The sequence below is a fragment of the Vairimorpha necatrix genome, chromosome 11 (genome assembly GCF_036630325.1).
Source record: "Vairimorpha necatrix chromosome 11, complete sequence".
Lineage (NCBI taxonomy): Eukaryota > Fungi > Microsporidia > Nosematidae > Vairimorpha > Vairimorpha necatrix.
Genome location: NC_088826.1, coordinates 259,593 through 282,410, shown reverse-complemented (window position 1 = coordinate 282,410; position 22,818 = coordinate 259,593). Strand labels below are relative to the sequence as shown.

The window sequence follows — 22,818 nt, the reverse complement described above, 5'->3', positions numbered from 1 at the left end:
TGAAGGTTTTGTTGACTCAATACTAAATTTTATAATGTGGTAAGCCTTATAAAGGAAGATTACTCGACAATACAATATTATTAATGCATGGTATGATGTGTCAGGGGTAAAAGTCGTTTGCGCGAGGAAAATTACAGTAGGAACCTTTGCGTAAAAAAATGATGCATTTTTCGGTTAAGGAGGCATACCCGTTTAGTATATTCGCCATGAAATCATCCTGGAAGCATTCAAATCCACATATATATTTTTTTTCTCCTGGAGACAAAGTTTATTGGAGACAGCTGATCTTTATACTGGTAGTATAAAAGCATAAGTTTTAGTGAGTAAGAATCCGACAATACCAGTTGGATACAAATAACGTACAAATATAATTGATCTTTATGTGAATTTTCTTTCCACATCTATTTTACAAAGAACAAAAAATGATATGTATTGAAAAGAAGTAAAGGGTTAGTTACAAAATACTTACACACTTAATACTAAAATTAATTTAAGTCTACTAAAGTTCCGCCTAGATATTTCTCGCATATAAAATCTATATAAGTTATTACAAAATATCTAGTAAAACATTCCAGCTTTAATTTTCTATTAAGAGAAAATATAAAGATACGACTATGAAAGACAAGGTGCTTAAAAGCGCTTACAAATAATACATCGAATGAGAAACATAACTTCTGGTCGAAGACGGAAAGATACAGACAAAAAAAACGCAATTCATTGTAACATGTATAATATAATACAAATGAATAACTAGATTATATAAATACCAGACTAGAAGATTATCGAGTAAATTAAATATGAAAAAGAATTGTTTATACATGTTTATGTAGGAAATCTTTTAAAGATGGCATATACTCTTCTTGATAGTTTTTTTTTGATTAAAGGCTAATAAACAAATCCAATAAAAATTTTTTAAAGTTCGGAGTTATAAAAAGTGCAGTCGCTAGATATTTTTATCGACTTCAAATTGCTAGCTAAAGACTATAAGGTGCTTAATGTTTTAATGCTCGGAACAAAAAAAACTCGTGTGCAGTTGGCCTTGAGATTAATTTTTAGAAGGTTATGTAAACGCTTAGATACTAGAAACGCGCCAAACTTATAGAATTAAATCTAAATAAATAATTATCTAGAAATTTCAGAAGTTTTTTATAAGAATTTTTAGATAAAATTAAACAGAATTTACAATACAGTTAGTTAAATTATCTGAATTGTTAGATCAGACAAGGTTGATAATAAATTAAACGAGTAGATTAATCTATATGATACTCAACTATAAATCATAATATGGGGATTTTGAATGAAAGTCAGAGAATATTAAGCTATTAGAGAAAGATGAAAAATATCCTGATACAATCACATACACCGTTAATTTACCTAAATAATTGTTTTCAATAAAGAGCTAAACAAATGAGAGCTTAGAAGCGAAAAAATATGTTAAAAAATTAAATGTATTTCCTTAAGCAAATAATACACATATTTATAAGATGTGGGCTTATGATTTATAAACAATATAGAGCTCTAGTGGACACATCAGCGTAGCCTTGCCATTGTAATAAGAAATGTTAAATAATCAGAATATGTGCTCTACAAAGCAGGACTATCTTTTTTTTAGAAATTTTCCTTATATTTTAAATATAAGGCAGTTTATCACGAGGCCACTTAATATTGATAAGAAGACATGATTTCTTAACAAAGACATAATATTAGATGATAGCATGTAATACTAAAATTTGTTTTTTATAAATCTACTAAATAATATATAAACTTTTTTAAAATGTTTTTATTTATTTTACAAATTGACATTCTTTATTTTACTGGGTATTTCTATTATTGATGGTAAATCATCATTGAACTTAGAAATCTCTTCTCTGATTTTTTCAAATACAAAATCACAGATGAGAATCAGAGCCAAGTCTTTTCTAAAGACGAGGCTATTAAACATCTTCTTTAAGTCTTCCTCAGATGTATTGTAATTTGCTAATAAAAGATTTGGATTTTTAGTATTAGATTCTACTCCTGAGATCATAAAGCCATTTATTGTGTCTTCGTCTCCGAGAATGCCAATATTTGTACGAGAACTTGTTTCCATGAGAAAAGGGGGTATTTCAAGCACAGATTATATTAAAATATTACTAGCGTATGCTTTCCCGTTTTGAAAACGGGATCTAAATGTTTAGTTTTTTAATATGTCCCTAATTGGTAATTTTCGTTAAGTTTCCATTTAAGGATAATGAATTTAAAAAGGAGAAAACATGATTTTTAAAAATACTTTTTAGCAACATATAAGAAGTTGTGTTGTTTTAAAACATTTAATTATCTCAATGAGATAATTTTGGGAACTTCTAAGCTCAATTGTTGACACTTATTGTCAACAAATTTTTATTGTTAAACTTTTTTGTAATTTTTCTAGAAGGGTTAAATAAATTCTAAAAAACGATTCTGACAATAATTTGGAACTGAGTTTAACAAAAATAATAATTAGAATAAAAATGTATTTACACATAATATACACACTTACAATTATCAAATTAAAACATTAAATCTATATAAGAAATTATATTAACGTAAAAGGCTCAAAATATATCGTTTAGAAATTTCAAAGTCACAAAAAAGAGGGGTAAAAAATTAAATAAAATTCTTTTATATATATGATGACTAGCGTATGCTTTCCCGTTTTGAAAACGGGATAAATGTGTTTGTTTTATAATATGTCCCGTCTCGGTAAATTTTGTAAAGTTTCCATTTTTGGCTGATTAAATTTGACAGAGTTTAGACATGATTTTTAAAAATACTTTTTAGTGACATATAAGGAGTAATGTTGTTGTAAAACACTTAAAAATCATAATTAGATAATTTTGAATACTTCTAAGCTCAATTTTTGACACTTATATTCAACTTTTTCTTTGGTTAATATTTTTGTGAATTTTTCTAGAAGGGTTAAATAAATTCTAAAAAACGATTCTGACGATATTTTGGAACCGAGTTTTCTAAAAATAATAAATCTAATAAAAATGCATTAATATATAGTATACGCACTTACAATTATCAAATTTAAGCACTGAGTTTAAATTTGATATTACAATGACACAATAAGCTATAATAAGAAGTTTAGAATTTTTAAAACCACAAAAAAAGGGGTAAAAAATTATTTAAAATTCTTTTATATATATGATATTAGTTTTAATATGTAGATATAGCAAAAATATTATAGTTTTTTTTATATAAGAATATTTATTCTAACGATAAGATTTCTGGTATCTTGCTCGGGCTCCTGGTCCTCCAAATTTCTTTGGTTCTTTTTTCCTAATATCTCCCACAAGACAATATCTGTCAAAAGACATAAGAACTTTCTTGATTTCTTGTTTCTTCCACTCATCACAATAAGTCCCATAATAAGCGACAATGGCCTTTGCAAAGGCCATTCTCACTGCATAAGCAAGAGCCACTTCTCCATTCCCTTTCTTATGAGTCACTACTCCTTCTTTGATCTTAGTCGTAATCTGAAAACTAAGATTCTTAAGATTGACATCATCAACCACACAGATTATTTCTTTAATCTTTGATAACATAAGTTTGTTACTGAGTATCTTATATGGTACTTTGTCTACCAAAATACTCATTTCTTCACTCTCAGAACACTTACAAGTGGCCAAAGCTGTCTTTCTTTTTCCTTGTGTTATTACTGATTTTATAGTTCCAGTCATGGGCTTAAAAAAATAAATTTTTTTAAGCCCCAAATGAAGAACAACCACATTCTACCAAATAATCATAGAAATGCTATGAAAAGGGTAAAAGAATGGCATAACCAGCCTAGTAGGGCACAAAGAAGGGCCAAGACTAGATCTAGTAAAGCTAAAGTACTTTATCCTGCTCCACTTAAGAAACTGTGTCCTATTGTAAGATGTCCTACTATAAGATACAATAAGAAGCAGAGACTTGGTAAAGGATTTACTCCTGAGGAATTAAAAGAAGCAGGACTAGAAGTAAATTATGCAAGAAGAATAGGAATCAGAGTAGACAACAGAAGAAGGAACATGAATAAAGAGACTTTAGACTTGAATGCGCAGAGACTGAAAGAATATCTCAGTAAGATAACTATCTTTAAGAATGGGAAGGAAGCTAAGGAAAGTGGAGTGAAACAACATTTAGGAAGAATTATGCCAGTACATAAAATGACCCCTAAAGTGGAAATAATTAAGAAGGCAGAAGTGGCTTCTTATGAATAAAATATTCTAATTTATAATTTGTAAAAAATAATTTTCATTTTTTTATGCTAAAAAAGATTTATTTAAGTAAAATTATGACTCATCAAAAACAAACAAACTTGTAATAAACAAAATATGCATACTAAAAAATAAAAAAAAACATAATATTGCTTCATTTAGGATGTTATTATAATCATAAATTATAATTAATTTTAAATATCTTTGTTTTATCTCAGATGTATAATTAGAATCTAAAAACATAAATTATAATTAATATTTTAATATTGTTGCTTCATCTAGATGTATAATTAAAATACAAAACATAAAATAAATAATAATTAATATTTTATGTATTATGCTTCATTTCATATGTTTAATCAAAATCTAAAAAATGAATATTAATAAAATAATAAATTTACATTCTTGTTTATTCTTCCTCAGATGATATCCACTCAAAATCTTGATTATCTTGAATATTTATATCACCAATCTGCTTTTTTAACATCTTCACGCTTTTATTCTCCAACTTCCTCGCTATTAATTTACAACACACTTCTAAACAGAAATAGTATTCCAAATAAGATGAAGCATTAGACAATTCTATAAGTTTATTACAGTCATATGCACTAAAGAAGTCCAAGTCGCTCTGCTTAAATCTCAAGTCATAAGGACTGTAATCACTAGAGAGAATGCAGACATCAATCTTCATGAAATTATAAACAATTTCTAAAATGTCATGAGTTATAAGAAGAGGAACTGGTTCGCAGAGGACTGTGTGCTCATGTATTGAAAAAAGAAGTCTGGATTTTGATAAATATTTATTGTCAAAAGTAAACAAGACATCATCGAAAGTTTTTAATAAGACCATAAGGGAAAAAAACAAAACAAATAAAGCATTAGAATTGGAATACTTATAATAAGAATTTTCAACTAGAATTCATTTAAAATTGACTTTTTGAATGAAATCTTGAAAAATTCAATAGAAATCTTGAAAAATTCAATAATCAAAACAAATCTAAGAAAATTCAAAATCGAAGCAAATCTGAGAAAATTCAAAATCGAAGCAAATCTGAGAAAATTGCATTTAAGCAATTTTGAGAAAATAAAAAAGTTTCGATTTTTTAATATTTTTTTCACACCCCTTTAAATGCCTACAATCTCAGTCTCAAAATTTGAAATAGAACGACTTCTTAATAAAAATTACGACCCAGAAAACTTTTCTGACATTTTATTCGATTTCGGTTTAGAAATTGACGAAATAGAAAAAAATGACACTGAAACTTCTTATAAAATCGAAATCCCTGCAAACAGATACGATTTATTATGTGCAGAAGGATTATCTAATTCTCTACATTCTTATTTATTTAATAAACAATTCATAGACATAAAATTATTACCAAGCCAGTTTGAAATAAAAAAAAAATATTTTAAAAAAAGATCTTGTGTCGCTTCTGCTATCATAAAAAATTTTTCATTTGATAAAATTTCTTATGATAGTTTTATTTCTTACCAAGAGAAATTGTGCGGTTCTCTTGGTAGAAATAGATCTTTAGTGTCGATGGGCACACACGATCTTGATAAAATTTCGTGGCCTGTTACTTTTAAATCAATAAAAAAAAATGTACTGGATTTTGTACCATTAAATTGTAAAAAACAAGTACAGAATCTTGAGGAACATTTTAAAGATGATAAAAATATATCAAAATATTTACAATATCTTGATGACGACGAATATGTCGTGTTTGAAGATAATAATAATGATGTAATTAGTGTCCCGCCAGTAATTAATAGTAATAAAACTAAAATTTCTTTAGATACTAGAAATATTCTTGTAGAAGTCACTGGTACCAATTCGTATAAAGTTAATACATGCTTGAAAATGTTATTAAGCGCTTTTAGAACAGAAGAAATGTATTCTGTAAATATTACAGGAGAAGAAATCGAAAAAACTAATGAGAAAATTTACACATTGACATTAGAAGAAGTTTATAAAGAACTAAATATAAAGATAGACATTGATACATTAGAAAATCTCTTAATAAAAATGATGTATCAAGTCATAAAAGTAGATGATAAAAGTCTCAATATAATAGTGCCTTCTATAAGACAAGATGTTATTCATAAAGCCGATATAATTGAAGATATCGCTATATGTTACGGATACAATAACATCAAAATGATAATGCCTGATTTGAGCACAATAGGCAGCGAAAACAGACTTAATAAATTTAGCGACAAATTGAGACTAGAAATGTCCATGTTGGGATTTATAGAAGTTTACACGATGGTGTTAGTATCAAGAACTGACGACAAATTTGAGAAATCAAGTGCACTAGTAGAAAACTACAAATCTTTAGAATGCGAAGTAGTTAGAAATTCCTTGTACCCCGGCTTACTAAAATCTGTCTCTTCTAATTTACACTGTAAAATACCAATAAAAATTTTCGAACTTGGTGACGTAGTAAATTTAAGTAAAAATGATGTTGGTGCAGCGAATAGAAGAATGTTAAGTTGTTTATTTGTAGGAAACAAAAGTCATTTAGAAGAAATACAAGGGCCTATGACTACAATATTAGAGAAATGTGGGATAAAAAATTTTCAATTTGAAAATTTTTATAATGAAAAAAAATATTTAAAGAATCAGAGTGCGGTATTAAAAATTAATGGGGAAGTTTATGGGAGTATAGGAGTTTGTAGTGGAGATGTGATGAATCGATATAAGATACCGTATTCTGGATCTATGTTTGAATTGGATATTGAAAAAATTTATGAAAAATTTTTTAAATAAAAAAAAATAACTTTAAAAAAAATTTCTTATTTTTCAAGGTTAATATATGAATTAGATATTTTAAATATACTGAATTTAAACAATGAAATATATTATGGACAATGTATATAAGATATTTTTCTAAATATACTTAAGTTTATAATAAAAAAAATTATATCAAGTAAATATGTGTATAACATCAGGCGCCATTTTTTGATTTTCTAGGATATATTCATTTTCTCTAGTATCAACCCCATTTAGAACCATAAAAATCAACCTTTTATCCTATTCAAAAAGCCCACGTCTACCTCGCCAATTGGGCTTTATAGGGTAATTTTAAATGACATATGTCAATAAACAAGGTTATGTCGTAGCTCTTAGTATGTATGAAATTTAGTTACAATACATTCATAAGTCATAAATCAAAATCAAGGTTTTTTTAAATGTTTTCATATGTAATTATAAAGTTACGAAAAAACTTAGTTATGACACAGTATCAATTTAAAATTCTTCTCTAAACTGTAAATTTTGTTGAAAAAAATTTATAAATTTTTTTTTAAAAAGTTATATCTGTAAATTCAGGATGTAATTTATTAAAATTATATAATCCATATAATTAAATGAAGAATATAGTTTCAGTGTCAAAATTTTACAAAATAAAAAGGCTAGAAAAGTTGTAAAAAAATATCACAAGTTCGGGTTATAATTTATTTATTATAACTATAAAGCAATATATTTTTAGATTTTATCAGGAATATAATTTTATTCGAAAAATTTTACAAAAAAATTAAAAAAGGCTAAAAATTAGTAAATTTTTTTTTAAATTGTATCTGTAAGTTCAAGATGTAATTAATTTATTAAACTATATAGTCAATATAGAATTTAATTTTACTATGAATAAAATATGATATAAAAAATTTTACAAAAAAAAATAAAAGCTAGAAAAGTTGTAAAAAAATGCGAAAAGTTATATCTAAGTTCAAGATGTTATTTATTTTAATATTAAAACTATAGATCAATATAGAATTTGATATAAAAAATTTTACAAAAAAAAAAAAATTTTTAAATTTTTTTTACTATTAATATTTTATTGCTTTCCTTTTCGTTTCCTATTAGTTTTCTTTTCGTCATTATCGTACGTTGGACTATAAGACGGGCTTGTTGGACTATAAGACGGGCTTGTTGGACTATAAGACGGGCTTGTTGGACTGTAAGACGGTGATGTTGGACTGTAAGACGGTGATGTTGGACTGTAAGATGGGCTTGTTGGGCTATAAGATGGACTTGTTGGACTATAGCTCGGGCTTGTTGGACTGTAACTCGGGCTTGTTGGACTGTAACTCGGACTTGTCGGACTATACGATGGCGATGTTGGTGAGTAGGTCGGGCTCGTTGGACTATAAGTTGGGCTTGTCGGGCTGTAAGTTGGGCTTGTTGGACTATATGTTGGGCTCGTGGGACTATATGTTGGGCTCGTTGGACTATAAGTCGGGCTCGTCGGAGAATATAAACTTGTTTTTGGCGCATATCGATTTCCTTCTACTAAATAAGCCGGGCTCCAGTTTCCACTGCTTATACTCAGGTTTTCTGACACTGGACTGTGTATAAATGGCGTATCAACTTCTTCATAATTATATTCTGGTTTAGAAAGTGGTATAGCTTTATCTAATTTACTTACATCCAAAAGCAGGTCTCCTATTCCTGTCCCCAAAGGGGCTAGTTGTCCCATCATTATATTCTCTGTTATACCTTTTGTTACATTATTTTCTGCTACTAAAGCTGCGTCTAGTAAAATATCCACAGTTTCTTCAAATGATGCGCGTTTTAGTGCACCAAATCCCACTTTATTCACTCCATGTCTTGTTATACCTGTAAGGTATCCCTTCATTGTCATCACATCAGCCAGTAGGCTGATGTGCCTATGATTGACATAACTTCCATTTCCGTCTATAACTAAAGTCAATTCATTCAAGATTGTCTCTCTAGCAGCTTCTATTCCTAAAACTTCTACTATTTCATTTAAATCATTAGAAGTTACCAAATGTCCTTCTACATTTGGATGAGAGAATATTTCTCTTATACAAACTCCATCTGTCTGTAAATACCACTCATCTTTGTCTTTATCTTCACTTATAAAAACTTTCTTGATTTTATTATAACCCATAATCTTTAAATTTAATATATTTTTATATTGTAAATTATAATATTCTACATTATTATTCAAAGATGAAATACATCTTATTCTTATTATTAAATTCTGACTATTTTCATCTGATCTAATTATATGGAAAATATTAGGAAAGGCCTCATGTAAACTTTTTACAATATTTTCTAATTTCAAATTTTTACTTACCAATTTAATTCTGTCAATTTTTAATCTTATGATAAATTTAGGCATTTTACTAAAATCTAAATGTTCATCAGGGAAATCAAAATATTCCTGAACAAAATCTTTATCTTCTTTTATAGAAGTGTCTTCTATCACAGGGTCATAATAAATTTCACTAAATTCACAGAGACTTTTTATATCTGAAAATTCTAATTCACTTTGGATTTTCTTAGCCATTTCTAAAGTTTTATTAAATGGATCTTTTAAATAAATCTTCATACAAGGAGTCTTAATATTTTTCGCAACATTTATAATTTCTTTTAATCTTGGTACTCCCATCGTAATATTTGCTGATACTCCTGCTAAATGGAAAGTATTTAAAGTCATTTGTGTCGCAGGCTCCCCTACAGATTGAGCCGCCAAAGTGCCTACCATTTCATTTGGAGAAATTATTGATTTTAAAATTTTAAATTTAATTTCTTTTAAAATCCAATTATAAGCTTCTAATGATAATTTATATTCATTTAAAATCCTCTTTATCGATAAATTATATTTTATTAATATTTCAATTAATAAATTCTTAATTGGTAAATTTTCTATTAAATTTTTTATAGTATCTAAAATTAAATACGGGGAAATGTCTCCTTTTCTACAATCAAATTTATAAATCGCTAAATTTATTATTCTTTGGAAATTACATGGGCTAGCAATATTCATTTTTTCATATTTTTTTACATTTTCATTTAACCACTCAAATTCATCATATAAAATTTTCTGTAAATTTACATCAGTAGTCAATAATTTGTAAATTTGATCTGTAACATTTTCTTTTTTTATTGCGAAATTCAAATCTGTAAACATGTCTATTAAATGCAAATTTTTAAAAGACACGTCATCTTTAGTGGCCACGTCATCATGAGTCATTTTTTGCATTTCTAAAAAAGTGGCATCAAAACCATCTTCTCCGTATTCATATTGATAAATAAAACCATCTGCTCCTCTTACAGATCTATCAAGAGTGACAGTAGCATCTTCCATTGCTTTTACTAGTCTTCTTTGAATATATCCTGTTTCTGCTGTTTTAATAGCAGTATCAATTAGACCTTCTCTACCTCCCATAGCATGAAAGAAGAATTCTTCAGGAGTAATTCCTTTTACATAACTATTTTCTACAAATCCTCTTGATTTCCCAGAATAATCCGCTTTACTAAAATGTGGTAAAGATCTATAATTAAAACCAAAAGGGATTCTTTTTCCTTCTACATTTTGTTGACCTAAACAAGCTGTGACTTGTGAAATATTTATAAAAGAGCCTTTTGATCCTGCCAGGACCATCGTCCTCATGTTATTACAAAAACTTAAAGATTTTGAAGCTGACGCGCCTGAAATGTCTCTTGGTTTATTTAAAATGTAATTTACTTGACTTTCAAAGCTCTCTCTCATTGACATACCTGGTAATCTTTCTAGTTTATTTTTTTGTGCTTTGACTATGATTTCATTTACTTGTTCTTTAGCTGTTTCTATACTTCTTTGTACTTGACTCATTGTTTCTTTGTCTGCTATTGCGTCACCAATTCCAATAGAAAAGGCGTTTATTGTAGCGAAATAAAGATTCATCATTTTCTGAGCATCATCAAAGAAACAAGTCACTCTGTCAGGACCAAAGTCATTTGCAATTATGTGAATTAAACCGCCTTGTGTTGACCCGACAGCTTTCTTGTCAATAATTCCACTTAAGATTTCGCCATTTCTAATTATGACGTAAGAATCTTCGACATTTTCCAAGTCTTCTTCGTTGTGCTCATTAGATTTTCCATTATAAATTGTATTTGGTAAAATGTAACTTAAGATTTGTTTACCAGTCCACAATTTCTTAGGATAAGAAATAGCTGGGAAATTTAATATTTTCATAATATTTGAAGATTCTTCAGTATGTAAATTATTACCAAATGAGTCATCATGAGTCATAATTAATTTCGACGAATCAGTAAACTCATAATTATTAATATTTACAGAATATAATAATTGCATTGTTTCTCTACGATCAAAAAATGAATCTCGTAATGTAAAAAGTCTTAGAGCTGTTAAACTGTCTTGTACTATCCCCATTACTGGTTTATTAGATTGTGGACTTAATACTTGTTTACTTACTAAACATAATTCTTCTAATTCCGCCTTACTGTTGTAACTTTGCGGCATGTGAAGATTCATTTCGTCCCCGTCAAAATCCGCGTTATACGGCGAGACACAAGACAAATTTAGTCTAAAAGTTTTGCCTTCCATGACTCGGACAAAATGAGCCATCATGCTCATTTTGTGTAAAGAAGGTTGTCTATTAAATAAAACTACATCTCCGTCTTGCATGTGTCTCTCGACTACATAACCTTCTTCTAACTTAATATCTCCCCTATTGAAATTTAAGTCTATTCTTTGTCCGTCATTTCTTATTACATAATTCGCCCCGGGGTACTCATTTGGCCCATTTGAGACAAGTTTAGTAAGGCGGTCAATATTAAAAGGAGTTATAATTTCAGGGAAAGTGTGGATCTTCGCAATCTCAGAAGGAACTCCGACTTCTTCTACAGAAATATTCGGATCAGGCGTAATTACAGACCTGGCACTGAAATCTACCCTTTTTCCCATTAAATTTCCCCGGACTCGCCCTTCTTTGCCTTTCAGTCGAGCAGAAATGCTTTTTAAAGGGCGCCCACTTTTCTGAAGTGCCTGTGGTTGGCCACTTATGTCATTGTCAATCATTGTGGCAATATGAAATTGGAGTAATTGTTCATAATCCCTTACTACATGACCAGGTGCCCCTTCTAATTCATATTTCTTAAGATAAGTATTAGCTTTCACTATATCTGCCAATTTATGAGTCAAATCATCTTCTGCTCTCAACATTCCTTCCATGACAATACTAGGCCTTACAGAAGGAGGAGGAACTAAAAGAACAGTCAAAATAAGCCACTCAGGCTTAGTAAACTTCTGATCAAAACCCAAAAACACAGCATCTTCATTTACAATCTTCTTCAAAATATTATGAACTCTTTCTCCATTCAAAATTACTTTACCATCACTTTCTTCTTCTCCTTTCATAAAAGCTATCAAACTCATTCCTTCTTTTTTTATTACAGGCTGCTTATTTCCACAGCCTGTAAACCCATTTTCCCCAATTTCACCTTCGCAGACACTTTTAGTCTTAGAAATATTCCATACAAAATTCAAATCTTTCTTAAGATTTTTTGTACTAATTTTAAGTCTAGAACAATAAAAACAAACACATTCCAAGATTTTCTTGATTTTCGTCATGTAACCAACATGGAACATTGGCTTAGTTAATTCAATATGGCCAAAATGACCAGGGCAAGAAAAATTATCTTTTTCACAGGATGAACATAAAAAAGCCCTTTCTGTAGTGCCCATTTTTAAATCTATTAAACCACCAGATTTAGGGAACCCATTTTCCATGGTTTCGGGGTGGATTATTTGGACGACACTTGATTTTCTTATTTCTTCTGGAGAAAATAAACCGAATTGGATTGACGAGATTCTTTTTGTTACAATTTCATCAAACATTTTAGGGGATAAAAAAAAAAGGAAAATAAAACGGCATAAATAAAAAAAACAAAGAAGTTTATTAGAACAATTTAAACATGATTGTATTTACGACGTAGGTTATTAGATAAATCTAATACGATTTTGAAATGTAAAAAAAACAAAGTAAACATTGCATATGAACTGAAGGACATTAGTTCTGATAGAATACAAATTATTCTGTATGAAAAGAGTCAATGACTTTTATGATTTCAAAAATGATTGTATATGTAATAAAAAATACAAAGAATTTTAACATAATATACAAAGGATTTTAAAGAAAAAAAGCTTATTTATGGCCATTTACTTCATTTAAGATTTCAGATAATTATCAATTGGTATGTCTTAAGATTCGTCCCTATTATTGGCAGATGCAACATATTCAAAACCGATTTCTGTACAAGAAATTTATATAAAAAATATGAAGCATCGACCTGAGAGCAACAAAAATAAATCGTCGATGATATATTGTATCTTAAAATTGAAGTGCAAAAAAGATGGAGCAAGAAAGAAACAAAAATTAATCGCCACTTTTAATATTAAAAATACAAAGTAAATATTACTTTGTCATGGCCGACTAATCATAATCTTCCAAATGGACAGATTTGATTGACTACAAAAAGTATTTAAAAACATTTCTAAAAGAGAATCTAAGCGAATAAACTCACTGACATACTAGAATAAATAAATTCAAAATTTGCTTACTTTGTTATAGCATTTATCGCAAGAATAAGTCTAAGTCTTTGGGAATTATTTTTTACCATAAAAAATTTATGAATTTGAGATATGTGTTGAACGCTTTATTATTAATAATGACCTTTACACGTGTGATATTAGTGTAAGCATCACAGCTATAATGGCTAAAAAATGTAGACCTGTCAAATTTTCCATTTATGACACGCCAACCCGTCAATAAAGTAGCAAAAGAATACTGTAGAAACATGTTTATAATAGGAAAACAATAATTTTTAACAAAATTGCTGAATGTAATTTTAAATTAAAAACAAATATAAAAAGAAGTTTGTCTAAGAAAGGCACGACAATGATCGAGGAGAAAGCTACAGTTAAGGCAGGAGAAATGCCATAGTAAAAAACTGCCATACTAGAAAAATCCCCGCTCCCTCTCCTATGAAATATTCATTAAATAACTAAACATTTTTGTAAAAGTAACAAAGGCATGAGGAATGGGAAATTCTTTCTATATTGACAATATATTTGTGAAGTGTGACATATTTCAATTATGGCAGTGTCCATCTCGAGTCATTTGACATGTTTGTATTTAAATATTTTACAATAAATAAACTCATGTTTTATTCCAACAGTCTCTTACACCAAGAAAATTCTTCTAAAAATTTGACGATACGATCATGATTTAATCCACTTCCTTTTCTATAAAAGTATTTATAATGAGACCAGATATTTTAAATCTGATTTAAATGTACTCCTTCGCTATGGTTTACTATCTCATGCTCAGATTCAAAATTAGCCACGGCTTTATGGTATGACGGATATCAATCAGGAACAATAATAGTTCCAGGAAGTAAATGTTTTTTAACGCTTTAAAAAAAATTAATGTTTTCTGTTGGGAATTAATGTAACAAAAAATTTCGTTGTATCACATTACACGACTCCTCCAAGTATCAATTGTATATTAGGAGTATCGTCTGAAAAGATGACGGAATATCAATCACTAAACCATCGTATCGACTTGTACCCTTATATTTCTCCCCTATCTTTTATATTTCCATTGAGTCTTGCTTATAATATCCATTGATACATTTTCAAATTGAATGTATGATGACTCGGCCATTTTGCAAAAATTCATAGCCTGATAATTTGAGTAGGAAAATACCCAACAATATGAACACCTCAGAATCTTTTTAGTTTCGACGGGCATTTTATAAATTCTGTGCCTTTTTAACTACATTTTCATTTGTATTTTTTTACGATACATCGTACCCCCTTCTTTCAATAAAGGAAGAAACTCTAGCAATGGACATGTTTCCATGACATAACTTTGAGACAAATAAAATACCAGGCTTTTTACACTCTCTTTAATCAAAAGTGTAAATTTGTGATCATTATCTTGATATAAAGGATTTCAAGGATCATGTTCTCCTACCTTTTCCAAAATTCTTACTAGCATGAATAGTAAGAAAAATACGAAAGCAAGGGGAAGAAACCATAGCTTTGAAAATCGCTCATTAGAAAAAAAAATTACAAAAAAGTAACAATTGATTATTTTTTTCGATTTTGGTGAAGTGATATTTTTTTTGATACGCTTTGGATGAGGGGTCGATTGTCTAGTAACTCTCTAAAAACTTATATTAATTTACCAACATTTAATATCAATAATTTAGAGAGCTATTTCCAAAAAAACAAGGTTCCAATGTTACATAACAGTCTTTAAAGTAAAACTCCTTTAATATATTTTTAGCCTATATCAATTAATTATTTGATAAAACTGTTTTTTAGATGAAAAATGTTTCTAATTTCACACTTTATAATAACAAAATTATAAGATTTTATATGTTCATAATGTTAAGAGATATAAAATTATAAAAAAACTTATATTTTATACATTTAATTATATAATTGATCAGTGATTATACAGCTGTTATTGTTTTTCTTTTTTAAATCCTATTTTTTGAGGAGGTAAAAAATTTAGAGTCAACGACATTTTTTTTTTGTCGCTCTTGCCGAATCAAAAAAAATAATTGATAAATTCTACTTGATTAGATCTAATAAAATGAATTCTAATGATCTACAGATTTAATAAACCATTTAAAGTTTAAAAAACATTGGCCAATTTCCACTTTGCCCCTCTCCTTGTCAGTATAAATTCAGGATTTTTTATTTTTAGCGCTTTTTTTTGAAAATTAGAGCGTTCAAAACGGAAAGGAACAAACAAAAATCTACATAGTACAAAAAAATGGGGTTCTAAGATCAATTTGATCAATAATTTTGAATAACATTATTTTAAATTCTCTACAATGATGTATTACCGTAAATATGTGCTTTAAAAGCAGTCTAAATTTGTACAAAAATATTTTATTTTTTTGTCATTACAATTAATATTTGTTGTTGTAAACATGTTTTCAATTAGTTTTTGTAATTATAAACCCATTCTAGGTTAGGTTATTATTATTTTTACGTATAAAAAAAAGTAAGGTCTTTTGTGTAATTAATTAGTTTTTATAGTAAAACAATGTTGTTTTATGTATATTTATACTCTTTTGTGTATTTTTTGAATCATGTAATCATTAGTTTTATATGATATGATATTTTTCCGTCCAAAGGTAAAATATCATATATTATGAGAATTATAATTTATAAAGAAATATCGTTTAAAACTATGTTAAAGCGTATAATATATTGTTTGTAAATAAATTAACCAAGCTTTATTTGTATTATATAAAATGTATAATAAAGATAAGTTTTGATTAATAAACGAAAGAAGTAATTGTTGAAAATAGTAGACATAAGGGGTATTTAATAATATTATAGCTATTTATAGTTATTCAACATCCCGCCCAAAAAAAAAGACTGCGGTCTACTGATCTTTTTTATAATTTGGCTTTTTGAAACATTTTTCTGATTCATGTCCCTGTTGTTTACAAAAACTGCAAATTTTCTTATTGGTGAGCTTATTCCTTCTTGTTCTGCTTGTAAGTATTTTAGAAGTGTGAGCCAAAAATTCCTCCATATCAGTGTATAGGCTTAACATCATGTGGACTTCCACATTTCCCATAGCAATAGTAAGGCTTAAATATTTTATTATCATTTTATCCGTGGCTCCAAGCCGTTTTAAGTCCTTTCCAAGTCTGCCTAGATATTCAGTTACTGTTTCAGTGCTTTTCCTCGTGTTTGCACATACTTTTAAAACGGTGTCAGCTGTGAGTTTTTGGTCTTCGGCACATTTTTCGATGCCCTTCCATGTTGTAAAACCTTCTTGTAATATATACTCTCCCAAATCTGTACTTGCATTCCTAATTATATAATTGAAGGTTTCTCCGTCTTTCAGATTGGACTGCAGGTTCAAGAGTCTACTTTCCATATTTTAAGTTGACCTACATATACTTTTAGTTCTTTGACTAGTTTCTGTTTCTATTTAAGGGTAATAAATAAAAATTTATGTCTTTTGGTTTTATAACAAGCAATCATATAGTTGGTACTAATTTGAGCTGAGAATGGCTCTTTTTGATCAGTTTATCGTTTACTTTTACTAAGTAAGAGTCATTTTCTAACACAGTATGTATCATTCCCTCTTCAATGTATTTATCGTTGAGCTTGTCCTGTGCCTGCATTGGATTTTGTTGAATAAACACTTGTTCTCCAATTCTAAATTTTTCACGTGGAAGTTTTTTAAATTCTTTTCCGTATTTTGAATCTTTTTTATTCAATTCTTTCAATGTTTTATTATCAGGATCATCCCATGCTTCGTTCGGGGTGCAACCTATTGCTCTATTAAATGTATTGTTAATTTTATTTTCTACATCATATAAAATTTCTTCTAATGTTTCCTTTTGATTACATTCTATTTTTTTTTATGCTTGCCAAATTTTCCTATGTAATCTTTCTATCCTACCATTAGACTGATGCTTGTCTATAGATATTTTATGGTGATTTACTAACATATTAGACATGATTTTTTTTATAGTTGTAGCTGTAAATTCTTTTCCATTGTCTGTAATAATTTTCTCAGGAACTCCAATCTCTTGAAACATTTCTGTTATTTCATTTCTACAAACGCTAGCTTTCTTTGATTTTAAGGGCTTTATCATACATCTACGTGTAAAGTAATCTATACAAGTCATAAGTGTCGTCTTCTGGTCAATAAACATTAGGTCCATTCCAAATATTTCTAACGGCCTTTGTGTTTCTACAAATTCTTCACCTCCTAAGCTTTTTTGATCGTTTCGGACACATGATTCACAGTTTTTTATATAATTTGTTATCGATTCTGTCATTTTTGGCCAATAATAGTTCTTTTTCAATTCGTAAGTCATGGCACTTATTCCACCATGCACGGTGTTTACTTCGTGTGCTTTATATAAAATATCTTTTCTTTCAAGAACTTCGGGGAAATATCTAATTTCATTTTCATTTACTTTATAGTACCACTTTCCATCAGAAGCGATTAATACGTTTTTATTTTTAGTTCTAAGTTCTTCAACCCCTTTTGGATCCTCATAAATCCTGCTAATTGCATCGGCGTCTATTAGTTCTTTGCCTTTTCGATATTCAATTTCGAAATCGTAATCCTGTAATTTTTCTCTCATTCGTTCTAGTCGTAGGTTTCCAAAAATGTGTTTATCCTTCATAGATAAAATTGCAGAATGATCTGTTATTACTTTAAACTTTCTTCCTCGTAGATAATAATCAAAGTGTGTAATACTCCAAGCCATCGCCAGAAATTCTTTCTCTGTAATTCCATATTTTTTCTCAGCATCTGTCAGCTTCTTGGATGCCCAATCTACTACTGCAATTTCGTTATTGTGCTCTTGTTGTAGGCATGCGCCGATTCCTGTATTTGATGCGTCGGTGGATAGTATAAAGAATTTGGTAGTTTGGAATATGTCTAGCAATCTTACTGTTGATTCTTTCTTTAATAATATCAAATGCTTTCTGTTGCTCTTCCTTTCATATAAATTTCTTCTTTTTAAGTAATTCATAAAGTGGAGCAGATATTGTAGCTAGGTTTGAGATAAATCTTCTGTAATAATTAGCTAATCCTAGAAATCTTGTACCTCATTAACTGTGGTTGGTACTTTAAAATCTAATACCTTTTTTTGATGTTGTTCTATTGGATATTGTTTTTTTCCATCAATCATCATTCCTAATAATTCAATAGTTTCTTGTTTAAATTGTAATTTCGTTGGGTTAACCTTGAAGTTGTTTTTTTCAAGTATCGTCAAAACATTAGCTAGGTTATTGTCATGTTCTTCTTCTGTTGTTCCAAAAATTATTATGTAGTCTAAATAGACGCAACAAGCAGTTTCAAGGTGGTTTTCAAGTAATCTATCCATTATCATTTGAAACATGCCAGGTGAATTCTTAAAGCCTTGTGGCATCCGTGTGTATTGATATAGTTTACTTTTATAATAAAATGCGGTTTTATATTTATGTTCAGGTTTCAGGTGTATTTGATAGTAGGCATCTGTCAGATCTATAACTGTAAAAAATCTTTTGCCTCGCGTGGCATCTACTATGTTTTGAATTACAGGTATTGTATAGTTGTTATCTTCAACTAGGTTATTCAGAAATTGCATATTGTTTGTAATTCTAACAGTGCCATCTGGTTTCAATACTGGTCTTATGGGATTACACCAAGCTGATGTCGAACATTCTATATATCCTTGTTCTAATAATTTGTTAATTGTTTCTTGTGCTCCTTTCATTAGGGCCTGTGGTATATTTCTGTATTTTATATTCACTCTCTTGCCTATCGGTGTGTTTATCTCACACATTATATCCGTGTATCCTTTGCTTGTCTTTCCATCAAAAACCCTTGGAAATTTTCATACAAGCTCAAAAGTTCATTTTTAAGTTTTTTACTTTATTTAACGTTGGCCTGCCGATAACTATGTCTTCATTGGAATTCTTAAAAGCTCCTACATAACATTCCTGAGTAAGTATAATATCATTGATTTTTAATGTTACCTCTACCTTTTTAGTCAGTTCTGTTACTACCCCAAACACGTTTTTTATTGTTGTATGTTCACAGGGTAATGCAATAAGTCCTCTTTCTTCTACCTTCTTTTCATTGATGATGTTCACATCTGATCCTTCATCCATAAAAGCGGAGATATTTACACTGTTTAGTTTTATCTCAGTTACATTATCACTTTTGTTATTATCTATAGGCTCTTTTACTAATTGATTAAATTTTTTCATTTCAGTTTTGTCAGTTTGTTTAATGGGTTCTTTATGTCTTGGCTCTGAAACGCTTTTTCTTCTAATTACTGTCTCTCTATTAGCTCTAATCTTTTTTACAGTTTACTTAATATATTCCACTTCATCTATATCTTTTAGTATCATTTCTTTCTCTTTGTAAATATTACGTTCCATCAAACATTCTTGGATAATCAACATTGAATCTAAGTTAACACATGTATTCTTAATAAGCATTTTAGTATATTCTTGAGGCAAGTTGGCTGCACTTGCCAGGGGAAGAACTCTTTTTATCCAAGTTGCTGTTGCTTCATTATATTTTTGTTTTGATTTTTTTCTCTAAAGCATTCCTTTCCATGTATTTTTTAATTCTTCCCTTAAATGTTCGCCATGTAATTTTTGTAAAATTTTCTTTGTTTGTGTATAAGAAATAAGCGGCTTCATCGTCTGAAAATAATAAGACGGTGTTTATTTTTTCCTCATCTACAATTATATTTTTGTCTTTAAAATATATTTCAAATTCATGCAATCTACAAGTGCACTTTTTAAACTGAAGTTGGGTGCTTCCATCCTTCTATACGAGTTTTCCGTACCGGGTGCCATGTTGAGAATAGTAGACATAAGGGGTATTTAATAATATTATAGCTATTTATAGTTATTCAACAGTAATAATTAAAAAAACGAAAATAATATATTTATAATTGGTAATTATGCTATTTAATTTTTCTATTTTTGCTCCTTTACTTTTTTCCGCTTCGACTTTCGAGAAACAGGTGTAAAAATTTAAAATTTGAATTTATATTGGTAAGGGTGCTAAAGTGAAATGATCAAAATATTTTAAGAAAAGAATATTAGTTAATATTAAGCATTGCCTTCTTTTATTTTCACGTAAAGTAAATTATGGGGTTGCTATTATAATATAATTTCAACATAGGCATTTTCGTTCAAAGTATACTTCTTCTTTATTAGATTATCATAAAAGAATTTTAAAATATAATAAAATAAAAGTTCTACAATGTAATAAATACATTGTCCATACAAGTTTCGTTGTAATTATAATAAAATTATATTTTATTAGTATCTAGATCTTTTTTTATCTTTTCATTATTTTTTTCTATTTCGTATTTATCAAGTCCCCACGTTTCAATAATATTTTCTTTATAAGCTTGAAATTTATAGCCTCTAATATCACATCTAGTTGATTCTAAACCTGTAAACAAAGATGCTATTCTAAAGACCTCCACCCATAAAGTTTTTTTATAATTTAAATAATCCTGTAAATGATTTTTTACTAGTTCTTCATATATTTTTATCAGATCAATCTTATTTTTATTCGTTGATAACAATGATGTCATGTTTTTTGAAATACTATATTCTTTTTCTTTTGACTCTATAATATTTCCAATTTTATTTAAAATTTTCAATTTATTTCTTTTTTCTGCGTCGTTTTCATTTAAATATTTTTCGGCTTCTAAAAATAAAAATATCTTTATTGCAAAAGAAGTATGATTGCACCAATTCTTCGATGTAATTTTTTCCAATTCTTCACAAATTTCGATTGTTTTTGCTTCATTAAGGCGATCGTTTGTTGTAATATTTATTAACTCAGATTCGTTAATTAATCCTTCAGATATTAAAATATGTCCCAACATAACATTTAAAGGTGAACCCTGCGCATCTAAAATCCTTCTTATGAAGAAATCCACTTTATAAGGAAAGGTTATTAATCTAAAAAACATTTCTGTGCCAATACGACCTTCTTTAAATTCGTCTATTGCACGAATCCTTTCTAAAGTTTCTTTAAATTTTATTATCCATTCATTTTCATTATTGTCTCTATAGCCATCGTAGGTTGTAAGTTTGATTGGACTGATAATATATTTGTTATTTTTTTGTGCATATTGAATTTTATCATTTACTACCTTGATCCTAAAAGTGCCACTGACAAACTCAATTTTATCGTCCGTATAAATCTTGAAAAATGGCAGAGAATATCCACCAATATCCTCGATATAAGCAGTCTTGTATAATTTATGAAAATATTTGCTAATTTTATTGTCTATTTTATTCCTATTTTTTTTATCTCTACATTTTATAGTAGTAGAAAAATTTTCAATATCAATATCTTGGGCGTTAATTGTAAAAAAATATTTAATATTTTTACTTTCAATGCATAAATTTATATAATGCGAATTTTTATTTTTACTATATGTAAGCGGTACTATTTTGTAATCAATTTCGTTGTTATATATTTGTATATATAAAGTTACAAACATAAAATTCCACAATGACATTTCTTCGATTATGTATTCATATATCGGATCGAGGCAATTGATTTCATCTTTTCTCTCTAATTTTTTTTTCATTAAAAAGGAAATTATTTGACAAAATACGGGGTTATCACAATGTTTTGGGTTGTAAATTAGTACGATATTGTCTGGACGCAATTTTTTACACAAACGTATTAACTTATATTCAAACATTCTGACAATATATATTATAGACTTATCAGCACAATATACTGCTATAATTTTTACTACTTCGGTAAGTTTAAGAATACGAGAGTTAGCTAGAATAAGCGCATTCAATCTTTTATTGGAGCTGTCGAACTCCAATTTTACTCTCAAATATGTTTTTTCAGTATCAATTGAACAAAAATCTTTGTTTTTTATTTTATTACATATAACTGTGTTAAAACTATCATAGGTCTCTGAAAATCCTACAACAAAATATATACTTGTAAAAATTGCAAAAATATCCATATGGGATAAAAAATTTTGTTTTTTACACAAAAAATAAAAAAATCAAGGAACGTAAATTCTTCAAATTTATTTATATTTAAACAAAAACAATTATACTTAAAAATTAAGATTTTTTTACAAATTGGTTGATATTTGAATATTTTGTTAGATTTTTGATTGATGTCAAAATAAGATTAAATTTCTTTTCATAAGTAATTAAATGTTAGAAAAAATCATAAAGTGAAAAACAAAATTATATTTATAAAATTTATTCATATTTCTATTTAC

General features: G+C 28.4%; 7 protein-coding genes across 7 annotated transcripts; 2 read left to right on the top strand and 5 right to left on the bottom strand.

Annotated features, from left to right (window-relative positions):
* Positions 1-1,789: 1,789 nt before the first annotated feature.
* On the bottom strand, positions 1,790-2,089 carry VNE69_11061 (V-type proton ATPase subunit F (VATF); the record flags this gene model as incomplete). Its single annotated transcript, XM_065474965.1, has 1 exon — positions 1,790-2,089. The coding sequence occupies one exon, from the start codon at positions 2,087-2,089 to the stop codon at positions 1,790-1,792; it is 300 nt and encodes a 99-aa protein (XP_065331037.1).
* A 1,147-nt stretch (positions 2,090-3,236) lies between these two features.
* Positions 3,237-3,704, bottom strand: VNE69_11060 (ribosomal protein uS9; the record flags this gene model as incomplete). The annotated part of the gene is made up of 1 exon (XM_065474964.1): positions 3,237-3,704. One exon carries the CDS (start codon positions 3,702-3,704, stop codon positions 3,237-3,239), a length of 468 nt encoding a protein of 155 aa, XP_065331036.1.
* Positions 3,705-3,737: 33 nt separating this feature from the next.
* On the top strand, positions 3,738-4,226 carry VNE69_11059 (ribosomal protein eL13; the record flags this gene model as incomplete). The annotated part of the gene is made up of 1 exon (XM_065474963.1): positions 3,738-4,226. One exon carries the CDS (start codon positions 3,738-3,740, stop codon positions 4,224-4,226), a length of 489 nt encoding a protein of 162 aa, XP_065331035.1.
* A 406-nt stretch (positions 4,227-4,632) lies between these two features.
* VNE69_11058 (S-phase kinase-associated protein 1) lies at positions 4,633-5,073 on the bottom strand (the record flags this gene model as incomplete). The annotated part of the gene is made up of 1 exon (XM_065474962.1): positions 4,633-5,073. One exon carries the CDS (start codon positions 5,071-5,073, stop codon positions 4,633-4,635), a length of 441 nt encoding a protein of 146 aa, XP_065331034.1.
* Positions 5,074-5,352: 279 nt separating this feature from the next.
* Positions 5,353-6,993, top strand: VNE69_11057 (phenylalanine-tRNA ligase beta subunit (FARSB); the record flags this gene model as incomplete). The annotated part of the gene is made up of 1 exon (XM_065474961.1): positions 5,353-6,993. One exon carries the CDS (start codon positions 5,353-5,355, stop codon positions 6,991-6,993), a length of 1,641 nt encoding a protein of 546 aa, XP_065331033.1.
* A 1,066-nt stretch (positions 6,994-8,059) lies between these two features.
* On the bottom strand, positions 8,060-12,877 carry VNE69_11056 (DNA-directed RNA polymerase II subunit RPB1; the record flags this gene model as incomplete). Its single annotated transcript, XM_065474960.1, has 1 exon — positions 8,060-12,877. One exon carries the CDS (start codon positions 12,875-12,877, stop codon positions 8,060-8,062), a length of 4,818 nt encoding a protein of 1,605 aa, XP_065331032.1.
* A 7,976-nt stretch (positions 12,878-20,853) lies between these two features.
* On the bottom strand, positions 20,854-22,551 carry VNE69_11055 (uncharacterized protein; the record flags this gene model as incomplete). Its single annotated transcript, XM_065474959.1, has 1 exon — positions 20,854-22,551. One exon carries the CDS (start codon positions 22,549-22,551, stop codon positions 20,854-20,856), a length of 1,698 nt encoding a protein of 565 aa, XP_065331031.1.
* Between the last annotated feature and the right edge of the window lie 267 nt (positions 22,552-22,818).